General features: G+C 48.1%; 1 protein-coding gene across 2 annotated transcripts in view; it reads right to left on the reverse strand.

The window, feature by feature from the left end:
• si:dkey-100n23.5 overlaps positions 1-12,548 on the reverse strand; it is a 47,823-nt gene that overhangs the window by 16,502 nt on the left and 18,773 nt on the right. For both annotated transcript variants that reach the window (XM_062402439.1, XM_062402440.1), the window contains 2 exons: positions 11,532-11,579; positions 5,832-5,914 (listed from right to left, as the gene is read on the reverse strand). In XM_062402439.1, the coding sequence (XP_062258423.1) occupies positions 5,832-5,914; positions 11,532-11,579 (131 nt within the window). The remainder of the gene's footprint in view (positions 1-5,831; positions 5,915-11,531; positions 11,580-12,548) is intronic.

Below are 12,548 nucleotides of genomic sequence, written 5' to 3' on the forward strand. Positions count from 1 at the left end.
CTGTGCGAACTTTTAACCAAATATTTCTGGAATTAGGCTGAATTTCACAACCAGGCAAAACACACACACACACAAACATGTGGCCCCATGGAGACACACACCTGCACGGGTGCATGTGCACACACAAAACACCAAGAGACAAAGAGGCGCAAACACGCACACAAACCCAGGGGACTGCAGCGGCTAACGTTCACCAACATAATAAAACCCAAACAAAGAGACATCCTGTTTCCTGGAACACAACACCGCTCAGCTCTCCGTGCTGGAAGCAGCCAGCAAACACACCGACAAACACACACACATGCACACAAAATCTGGTACATGGTCATCGCCAGAAATGTGTTTCCCTGCGTCTGATTCATGAACTTGAGTGTGTGCCTGCGTGTCCTGCAATGCCACTGGCTGTGCCCTCTGGTGTTTGTGCACACGTGTTCATCAGGGTGCGTGGCTATGGGTAGAATGTGTGTGCGTCTGTGTGAAAGAGAGGGGGAGCGCGACAGAGAGAAAGGGAGAGAGAGAGAGCGAGAGAAAGAGTGGAAGGAAGGAGGGAGAGCAGATGATAGAGTAGGCTTTAGCGATTCCCTGGAGTGTGAGGCAGCGTTTACGGCACTCTCAGAGCAGCCAGAGTGATGAATATTTAAAGACGTGCCTGAAAGAGCAGAGAGTGGGGGAACGGGGTGTGAGTGTGGTGAGCGTGTGCATGTGTGTGTCTGTGTGTGTGTCTGTGTGTGTGCGTGTGTGTTTATCTTTGCATGCGTCTGTGAATGTGTTCTTGTGCCCAAGTGTGTGCGAGGGAGGTTATCTAGTATCTCCTCTACCGTTTGTGTGCGTATAGCATGTGCATGTATATGAATGTATGAATATGACTATAAGTGCCTGTATGTAATTTGTATATCTGTAAACTAGAGCATTCTTTGTATGTCTAAAGGGACATGTGGGTCCTTATATAGTTTATTCACTGTATATGTCTGTTAATGTTTGTGTGTGGGCAAGTATATATGAGTTTGTATGTGAATGCTTCATATCTGCATTGTAATCCAAGAAGCATGCAATTATGTTTAAATTACAATGTATAGAGTGTGTGCATCCACTACGATAATGAATGACAAGCCTGTGTGTGTGTGTGTGTGTGTGTGTGTGTGTGTGTGTGTGTGTGTGCGTGCGTGCGTTCGCATGTCCAGCATTGGTGTGGGTTCCTGCCCTGTGAGAGCCCGCACTTTACACAGCCCTGTAGGCCAACTTGCTGTCTCGCTAAACCGGGATTAATAGCGGAGCATCGCTGCTGCTCAATGGGAGACGGATGGCAGCGCAGCTCGCCGTCTTCAATTACACACCAGTCGCCACCTGAGATACCACGTGGGAACACGCGGTACACATGGCTATGTTCCTCTAAATATAATCTCACGTGTACACACAATAGGCTGAGACCTCTTTCTTATAAGACAATGTATGCGACTAAATTATTAAATAGGCAAGGGTGGTTATAGACGTAGTTTCTTTGGGGACTGATGCCGATGATATATTCGGACAAAGAATTCCTGATGCGGGATCGGCCAATATATATTAAACATTTAGATATGGAGTAAAAAATGTTGTTATCGTACACTAATTACTAAGAAATGTAATCGAGGCTTCATTTTTTATAGTTTAACAATAAACTTTATTAAGAAAGGACAAATATTGGTCGGGGTCTAATGCAGTGTATAAAATCATATTCAAAGTGGGCTAATCCTGACTTTCTTTGTGACCCCCGCTTTTGCCTCTGAATCTAAGGACAAAAAGGAAATCAAACCCCTGCCAGCTGTATCAAGTTCAAAACTTATTTTAGTAAACAGGCCAATGCTGCCACCTCATACAGTAAATTGAAAGTGAGGTGATAGATAAATAAAAAAAAAAAAGCTCCCAGACAAACAAAGACGAGAGTTGGAACCTTGCATACTGCCTTTCAGCATCTGAGCAGCTCTCTTGTTCAAGTAAACAAAATACACCACAAAAGATATTAGGGTATACAGTACAAACCACCCACCAGCCTACACACACGGAGGCACAAACACACACATCCTCACGCGCTGAATGCAAGATATTCCGAGAGGCGCAGAGGCGAGGAGCGGAAGGAAGGGAGCGTAGAAAGAAAGGAGAGAGCCGGGCTGAGCGAGAGAGAACGAGAGAAGAAGCGCATCCTGGGATGCAGAAAGCCGAATACAGTGAGATAAGAGTTAATGTATCCCCCACCGCTCCTTACTCCCTCCCGTTTGGCTCTCTCTTTCTTCCTCCCTCCATCCATCCCTCCCTCCCGTCCTCCCTCCGCCTCCTCCCCCCGTTCTCTTTGAGGGATGAATAATAACTGCTGCTCTGAGATTTCCTCACTCGTTTTTCAAAGTGCAGAACGGAGATGGGGAAGGTCTGCCCGGCCCGGTTGCGCGCACACACACACAAAAGCGCAGACACACAGTGAAGCACACACAGACGCACGCACGCACTGTCTTGTTCTCCCTGCTTGCCTGGAGCAGGGAAATCAGATCTCCTCCAGAGAAAGGCGGGGGCTTAGGCGCTGTAGGGAGCCCATACAAAAATCCCCTGCAAGCACGTATATGCCCATACACAACGCAAAACCCACACGCAGTATCGGGGGAAACTAAGAATAACTAGGAGGATGCAAGCTGCCTCCTCACAGGGTGAACTCAAGGTTACAGACACATTACTGGTTCAAGTCCCGCCGCCAGGGCCAATCTATCCACGCTGAAGCACTTCTCTGCAAGGCAGATTACACTGATTGCTCTAAGGCAATAGTTCTCCTCCAGCCTGGAGTCTTTCCTTAGAGGGCTTTAAGACAAAGCATGGAAGAGAAGAGAGGGAAAAAAAGGGACACTAGATGAGGATGGCAGTTTCTCCCTGCTCAGTGTCAAAAAAGAGGAAAAAGAGGAGGGTGTTAATGGAGAGCAAAAAGTCCTCGTAAAAGACGAGCAGGCTGTCCAGGAGGAGCACTTGCTCATCAAGCCACAGAAATCAGCAGCGAGGCTCCGACAAGAGGGTTTATTTATGCAAACAGGCGTACAAGCACGCTCAGTAGGAAGCGAGACAAGCCTTGTAAACAAACACACACCCACACCATAAAGCACACAGGGGAGGCGATGTGAGAAGCAGACTGTGAAAACTCTAGTCGTGCCCGGGCAGTGGTTACACACACACCGACACACACACACTCACAAACCCCCACACTGAGGGGAGAGTGGCGGAGAAGGAAGGAGCAGCAGAGAGAGGAGAAGGATGAGGTATACGTGCTAAGGTGCGAGTGTCTGGTGCTACTTTTGTGCTACCAAATGAGGGAAAGTAAATGAGGAAGAGCGAAAGAGAGGGAGCGGAAGAGAGAGAGGGATGTGTGGCAAAATGATGTATAATGACTCGTCCATGCATGTGTGTAAGAGCGCGTCGAGGAAAAGTAGGAGCGCTTTCCCATTTCAATTCGCAACAGCTGGTGTCGAATTAACACATTTACCAGTGTGCATTTGGAACAGATTAAAATTGAGTGTGGCGTGTGTGGCGTGTCTGTGTGCGTGCATGCGTTTTTGTGGTGCGTGTGGGTGTGTGTGTGTGAGGAAGCAGATGAAGGCCCAGGATGGTGTTTGTGTGTAGGAGTGTCTGTGTATTATGATCAGGGCAGGGAGAAATGCCAGTGAGAGAAAGAGAGAGAGAGAGAGAGGTGGTGGGGGGGGGATGCAGAGCAAGCTATGGAACGAGAGAGAGAGAAAGAGAGAGAGAGAGAGCTCTACCCAACGGCTTTAGCTGCTGCCCTGGGCCGTCTCTCTAAGCCCTGTTTAGGAGGCTTTGGAGCTCAGATAGAAATAATCCCCCACTCAGACACACACACACACACACACACACACACACACACACACACACACACACACACACACACACACACACACACACACACACACACACACACACACACACACACACACACACACACACACACACACACACACACACACACGGTAGGCATGTACACACAAACTGCAGCGCACACACATATACAAACACATGGGAATGCTCATGGACCGACACGCAAAAGCACACACTCAAGTTGAGGCGGACAAACAAGTGCGCAGGCAGGCACACGCACACACGGCAACAAGCAGAGACAGCACATTCGCCTTGACACGAAGCCAACCACCCACCTCCACACACGCGCACGCACCCACACTCACACACAGAGCGACACACACACTAAGGCTGTCTGCTGTGCGCCGCTTCCACACGGCAGAGCAGAGCGACATCGGCACGGCACCGTGACAAACACTTTACACACTCCAGCACTCAGCAGAGGGGAGGGAAGGAAGGAGGGAGAGATGGAGAAAGAGGGGAGGAGAAGGCGGGGGAGGATATGAGCCGGTGGGAGGGAGGGAGGCGAGTGAGTCAGGGAAGGGGTAAGAGGGAGGGGAGGCTAACAAATTAATAGGAGCCGGAGATGTATACAGCCAGCGCTGCTGAGCCGGAGAGGACGGGAGGAGGGGGAGAGGGGGAGAGGGAAGGGGTGGAGGCGGAGGACGACGACGAGAGAGCAATTCATTCCCGTTTTCTCCTCGTGCGCTCTCTGGAGAAAGGCAAAGCGGAGCGGAGCTGAGCGAGCGAGAGCTTGTTTGCTCAAGAGAGGGAGAGAGAGAGCCAGGGCTTTGTGTGGCAGAGGATAGGAGTAGTGGTGGAGGAAGAGGAGGAGGAGGAAGAGGTGGAGAGCTGACATGAAAAACACAGAAGGAGAAAGACGACAAGCCCACGCTAGGAGGAGTGGAAATAAAAGGATTGTAAGAAACATATGTGAGCGTAACACGAGGGATAGAGGAAGAGAAAGTGACATTAATGAAGGGAAGGAAGGAAAGAAAGGGGGGAGTGAGGACAGGGAGGGGAAGGAAGAGAGGGCGTTTTGGGGTTAGCGCAGGATGCAGTTTGTCATCTTCATCGGCCGACAGCCAGGGCATGGGATGGTGAGAGGGGGGTGGGAGGCTGGAATGGATGGAGAGGTGAAGGAGGAGGAGGAGGAAGGGGGGGTGAGAGAGCGTGAAGAGAAGGTGAGGAGGGAGGGGGTGCAGTGTTTGAGCAGCGCCTTTGAAAGACGTTGACCCTGTAATTGACCTGTGTCTCCGCCTACATCGCCGTGGCGACAAGCAGAGCCGCCGCAGCTAATCACTTAGTAACCCTGACCTGTCAATCACACTGGTTTTCAACGTGGGGAAGGGGAGGGAGGGAGGGCGGAGGGAGCGGTGGCAAATGAGAGCAGGAGGGAGACGGGGAGAGAGGGCGGGAGGAAGGGAGTAATAACAGCACCGGGGGTTATCGTTTACTGGACCACTCGCCTCCTCCCACCGACCCCCAGTTGATGAGGCCCTGGGTGAAAAAAAAAGCCAATAAAACGGTCCGTACTTCCAATACTCAGGCACCGGCACACGAAATCTCCTTAAGTGTTTATGCTGCTAAAGAGAGAGAGAGCGTGAAGCTTTGTGGAGAGAGCGAGAGAGAGAGAGAGAGAGAGAGAGAGAGAGAGAGAGGGAGAGAGAGAGAGAGAGAGAGAGAGAGGGAGAGAGAGGGAGAGAGAGAGAGAGAGGGAGAGAGAGAGAGAGAGAGGGAGAGAGAGAGCGAGAGAGAGAGAGAGAGAGAGAGAGAGAGAGGGAGGGAGGATGGGAAAAGCAGAGCAGGGAGAAAAGGGGGAGGGAGAGGGTGACAGCTGAGAGAAGATAACACAGCAGAGCGAAGCCAACATGCAAATAAAAGGAGAGCGCAGAGTTTATGTCCCGTGCAGGCGTGCGAGTGTGTGTGTGTGTATGGGTGGGTGTTACCTGTTGATTAGGGGAAAGATTGACACCAGCAGGTAGACGGAGGGATACCACTTCAACGGCTTGATCTCCTCAGCCAACGAAACCTGGAGGAAAGACAACTGAAGAGTGACTCATGTGGAGAATTTTTACATTAACACCGATGTTTTGTTGTGACTGACACACACACACGCACACACACACACACACACACACACACACACACACGCGCGCGCGCGCATACGCACACTCACACTCACAGAGTCTGTGTCTTAACTGGAGGATCAGTGCACTGAGGAGAACAACAAAGGCCAATTAAGACATTATAAAATATTAACCTGCTGATAATATGCAATATCCGCACAGTTATGGGAAGAAACGCAGATTCCAATTAAACTGGAAGCCAATACTTTGCCGTAATGTGAACGGAATGAATTCAATATCTTGTGGACGAGCAGAGAGCCGGCGGGTGGGCAGGGAGGGAGACAGATAGATGTGGCAGCAGCTAAAAGTCAACGAGGGGGAGAGGAAAGAGAGAGAGGGAGAGAGAGAGAGAGAGAGAGAGCGAGAGAGAAAGAGGCTGGCGGTGGAGAGCTTTTACAAGCCGTTATCTAATTCCCCGGAGAGGAGGACTCTTGCGTCCGGAAGAGGCTGAGCAGAGCGGCCCCGGATCGATTTTCTGCGCTGTGCTGTTTTTTTCTCTCCCCCCCCCCCCCCCCCCCCCCCCAACCCTTCTCCCTCCCCTAGGCTAGGACGCAGTAGCGGAGCCAGCGCAAAGCCTCCTTTTCCTTCTCTCCCTCCCTCCCTCACACACACACACACACACACACGCAGATGTGTATACACATACACACAGCCGGAGCCAGGAGGCAGGCCCACAAGCTCTGGTCTCTACCCCCACATGCTAGAAATTAATTACTCACCAGAAAGACACTGAGGCGTGCAAGCTCTAACGCAGGCATTTTAAACAATTCAAATGAAAATCACGAGAGACCCCCGGTGGTATTGTATCTCTATGTGTGTGTGCCTACTGGCGTAAGTGTGTGTGTGTCTGTGTGCGGGTACTGAATATATGAGTCACGTTTCCACTGTGTAACGAATGCAGGCTTTGCGTGATCAACTGATAATGGCCTCTTCCTCATTGACAACTTAGCATTACTCAGACATTACACTTGGACCTATTTTTTTCTATAATTATCCGAAGTTCTGACGTCACCGGACATGTCAAGACCTTCCTATTAGCTCAAGTGTGTGTGTGTGTGTGTGTGTGTGTGTGTGTGTGTGTGTGTGTGTGTGTGTGTGTGTGTGTGTGTGTGATTATGTGCACCTCGGGAGGACTGCCTCACGGTCAAGAGAGAAAAAGAGTAAGCAGGGACCTTGAAGGATGCTGGGGAAAGACGGGAGATTTGTGGTTGGTGGGGGGTGAGCTCTTTTGCGGGGGAATCGAAGGTTCCAGAAATTGGGTTTCAGAGTACGAACGGAGACGTGTAATCTCAGACAAAATTTAGGTGAGGTGTAGAGGCAGGCATTCCAGGAATTTCGCTTCGCAAGAGGCAGGATGTGGAATAGCGGAGACGAAGGAGGAGGAGGAGGAGGAGGAGGAGGAGGAAGAGCCTCGTGTTTTTAATTACAGTCCTCCCGTGTCAGAGGCCCCTGCGCTGCTCGGGAAGCAGAAGGGAATGAAACCGTAATTATTTGCTGCGGGCATACCAGTCCTAACATTCATGGTGCATGCTAGATTACAGACAGTTTAAGAGAGCGACCCATCCCATCCACCCAGCATTGAACTCGCACTCATCTCAAGAGATAAATCTGTTCTAAAAATAACAGCATCAGGTTTCCCAGACGCACACGAGCACCAAATTAAAGGGCTTTTGAAAGGTTCTCTGAAGTTAAATTCAAGGACTTAAATCTACTTTTTTATTTTATTTATTTTTGCCAAGTTTCCTATCTCTGATATCTATCTGTGAGACATGTCGCAAGATCATTTTCATCACTATAATCTTCATCATCTGCTTCAGCCGCTGTATTCATCGCAGTGATGTGATTTGTTGATTCTTTTGAGGCAAAATGTTGAGTAAACTTTATGCCTTCACCAAGTCCCCCTAAATTAAATCAGGCAGCACCAAACTTCCCACACTTCCCCTTATTTGCCAGATTTCTCAGTATCATTGAATTATTCCCTGGGAAACAGTGAAAATGTAAAAAAAAACAGAAACATCCAAATCTTATGTCAGAGAACAAAGAAGACAATTCTGCCCTTTGATCTGGATCCACAGCAGCATTGTCTGGCCTCTTCCCATACTACATCCACCAAGTTTCATGAAAATCTGTCAAGTACTGTTTGTGTAAACTTAAAAACAAACCCACAAATGGAATTTTGCGGAGGTAAAAATGAAATACTTTTACTGCCTAATGATTTCTTAAACCCAAAAGGATTTTCAGGGACAATCAAAACCCGACAGCAGCCAGAAGTGTCACTGATTATCAGCAGCTGCAGAGTCCGTCCCTACAAAAGAAGATGGATGTTAAGAGCTCTTGACAAACCCAACTGTCCTTGCAGCTTATTCTGCAGGATGTTGGTGACATGTAAAATCAGAATACGGTGGATACACAAGTGCAGAGGTAATGCTCAACAAGATACAAGGTTGCGTATGCAAGTACACGCGCACACACACACACACACACACGCACACACACACACACACAGCTCAAGGCAAGGCTTGTGTGGCTCGGTAAACAAACACCCCGGGAAGATAACGAACAAGAGGCTCGCTGTTTGCTTAGGCAGCTTTGTTGCTACCCGACAGGACTGAGCGGCTGTGTGTGCAGTTGTGCAAATGTGTTTAAAGGTGTGTGTGTGTGTGTGTTTACATATCACTCTCCAGTTGTGTGGACAAATTTTGGATTGACACCAGCATTGTGTGGACATTTTGATCAGTCCTCACAACTTTAAAGGGCTGTTTGATGGTCAAGACAAAAGGTTTAGGAGTTTTGATTAGGTATACGCATTGATTTGTGATGGATAAGGTTAGAGTTAGGCATTATGTCAATGAGTGTCCTCACAACTATAAAAAGAATGTGTGTCTGTGTAACTTAAATACCCTCTTCTGTACATCCCCTCGGTGACCGGTGCTGCTGAGAAGATCTTGTGATGCTCACTGGATGCATGTGGTGATGCGTGAAGACAAACAAATCGCTCAAGAAAGACACAGATGTGTCACAACCATGTGACTGACGGCCCCGATAACTGTCGAAACAAGTTATCTACGTCATGGCTGCAGCCAGATACACACAGATACATGTTGAGTGAGGGGGATGGTGCAAGCAGAGTCAGGGAGAGAGGGGGGAGAATAAAAAAAGATCAAGAACGGCGAACGTAGCGAACTACAAGTGACAGCAGAAAGCACGAGAGATGTGTATGTGTGCATGAGTGTATGCGAGTCACAGTAGAGGAGAACATGTGAGGGCAGACGGACAGCAATTTGAGGAAGAAAATGGAAATCACCAGAGCCAGTGGTCTTTAGACGCCCAGCACGAATCATTTCCTCTAGTTTTCACACACACACACACACACACCCACACCCACACACACACACACACACACACACACACACACACACACACACACACACAGGACCCAGTGGTCGCTTGCTTGGCAAGCACAATCAGGGAGGCTGTTGTTGTTGTTAAAGCATCGCAGCGCGTGCATAAACTCTCCTAAATATTCATGTCCATGAACTTGGCTTGCTGCTTTATTCATGCTGGGTATGAGAACAAGAGTTAGAGAGAGAGGAAGGGAGTGAGGAAAAAAAGAAAGAGGGGAAAGAGTCTGCAAAGTGAAGGGCTAGAAAGAAAAACGATTGAAAAGAGGAGAGCATCTGGGAAAGAGGGGACATTAAAACCACTGCTGACTTATTTACACTCTGTGCAACACATAGCAATTAGCCTATATGAACGGTGCATTTGTGTTGCGGCTACTACTTTCATGATTGAGGGTTACGCCAGTTCAGTGTGCAGTGGTTACATCTGCCACTTAGGGGCAGCATCTACATAACCTTAACCCTAACCTGCCCTCCACGCCTCACCCTGCAGGGCTGAACAGCGGCAGCAGAGCAGAGGAGACAGTGAGCAGGTAACTCAAGGCGGATCAGCGAGGGATTGCTGCCATTATATATTCAACTTTTCAGGAGTCGTGCAGCAACACTGACCACCTCAGTGGGGGAAGCTATGATTCATGTATTTAACGATTTGGCATCTCCATAGCGATGCTTGAGCAAGTGAGGGTCTAGTGTCTTGCTGGCGGACACTTCAATGTCTGTAGCCAGGAGCCGAGTCGAAAAAACATAACAAGAAGCTATGAGTGCGAGAGAAGAACTATGTCCCTTGACAACAAATCCTTGATTTACTGAAACAAATCAAAAATCAACTTAAAGTTAAGGGACTTTCTAGAGACACATTTTAAAAACATTAGCAGTAAACATTGAGATATTCTGACTTTTGATGCAGAAGTAGGGTCATATACTAAAAATATTTGAGTTTACAATTCCCATAATATAGACTATTACTCCCTTTTGTAAAACCCTAAAAGTCTCAAAGCCCATGTCAAGATAACCCTCAGTTATAACGTCAGTTACAAGTGCAGGGAGAGGGCAGATGTTGTGCTGAGGTCCACCCGCCTGTTAAGAACTGAATGCCATTGATGGGAAGGTGGGAAAATAAAGCGGAAGCAACTGATGTTATGAATTCTGCCTGTCTGCTGAGAATGGCAAAAGCTTTATGGATGGTTTTGATGGTCCAGCAATGGCACATGATTTCTGCTGGTGCTGACAATGGCCAGTGCGACTATGACACAAAGGTCAACTTGATCGTGAGAGAGAGAGTGTCAAAGAAATAGAGAGAAAAAACTGCTGGGCAAAGATCACTGTGTACAGCTCTATGGCTTAAAACACGAAGTTAGAGAACTAAGAGCTAAAAAAGAAGATTTTGTTTTAAAATGTATTGTGCCACCACAGTCTAGGTAATTCATGGGAAACACTGCAGTTTTGCGCTCCTCACATTTACAAACAGAAGCAGCATTCCCGAAATGTACTTGTTCTTCCTTTTACCCCCCCCCAACTCCTCATGTTTCTCAATCTCATCCCTTTAATAGAGCCCATTCAAAGCAGAAATAATGTACCTTTGTTTTGCCTTGCCAATTTTATAAAAAAAGGTACAGAATGAGGCGGGTTGGCAATGGTGGTAGTCGGTGCTGGATGGGTGTCTGTGTAAAAGTGAGAGCCTTCATGGTGGGAGACACACAGGCTGTTGTGTTACACGTCACGCCTCCGATTCCTTAACACTGGTATGTTATCTAAACATCACACCCTGTGGCGGCATTTTGATGGCTCTGTTTGCTTCGGTGTAAACAAGCAGAGCCGACATAATGAAGGGTCTTCTCGTCTTCACGTCCTTCTTATTTTTCCTCCTCTGTTCGCTTTTAATTAAGTAACGCTAGGAACATGTGCGTCAGTGCATACCCACATTTATATACTAGCTCAAGCACACACACATGAAGAGAGTCAAGAGGGCAAATTTCTCCCTGCTGGGTTTGACACCTACCCAGCGTGACCGCAAGAGCTAATCCTGCACACAGTTTAATCCTCACGCTCCTTGTGTGTGTGTCTGGTGTGTGTATATGTGAGTGTGTGTGTTGAGAAATGCGATGATCAGAAAGGCCATTACCTTTCGTCTCTCCCTCTCTGGGTTGAAGGTTCCCAGCCATGACTGCAACTGCTCAGAAAAGACAAAAAAAAAATGGGAAGAAAAGGTCAGGTCAGTTATTTTGGTCAAAAATAAACAAACACAGATAAATATAAGAAGAGTTTAAAGTTATATTTAATTTAGTATTCCCGAGGACTGGCCTTAGATTTAGAGGTCAGTGCCTGGAGCGACAAGCTGGAAAAAGTATTACATTGGCTACGATCCCAACACTAAATCGTTCCAATTCTCCCTCCTCCCTGCACAATTGTCTAATTCACAGCAGGGTGCAGAGTTGAGAGGCAGAAGGGAGCTCCCAGCGTTTCACATAAGAGGGAACTGATCAGCTTTAAGTGCTCACGATATGACAGGAGAAAGAAGAAGGAGAGGCGGCGGGTGTGTAGAGAAAGGGGGAGAAAATTGTGTGAAAGCGTGAACGAAAAAGAAAAAAAGTGGAACAAACATGGCAGATCTGAAATCTCTGGAGACGACGTGGGAATACTTTCCGCTCTTCCTCTGACTCCCCTCTCAGGGGAACGCGCGGAAAATGTCAACAGACACGAACAGGAACACACGCTCGCTCGCACACACGCACTCACTCACTCACACGCCCATGCACAAGACTGTGATTTGTAATGGTGGGACAGAGGTGGCGGATGGAGGGGGGAGGGAGGTATGAAGCCAGAAGGTTTACGTAACCCAAGACATCACAGACAAAATCTCTGGAGGGCCTGCGTGAGCTCTAGACGCACACACACAACATGGCAGTGTAAACGACACGCACTAACAGCTCGGCTCTTCTGCTATTTATTAACTCAACGTTGCCATGGTTCCTGTGCGCTGATGTGATTGTCATTGTAAATCTATGTGTGACTACGTGGTGTGTTTGTGTGCGCCGCAAGAAAGGAAAACGGCCACAGCCATTTGGCCATTAGATCAAACTTGTTCCAGAGCGGCCCATCGCTTTCCAGCTGAGCACCACGATCCATCAAAATCAACAAA

This window comes from Platichthys flesus, chromosome 13, assembly GCF_949316205.1.
Source record: "Platichthys flesus chromosome 13, fPlaFle2.1, whole genome shotgun sequence".
Classification (NCBI taxonomy): Eukaryota; Metazoa; Chordata; class Actinopteri; order Pleuronectiformes; family Pleuronectidae; genus Platichthys; species Platichthys flesus.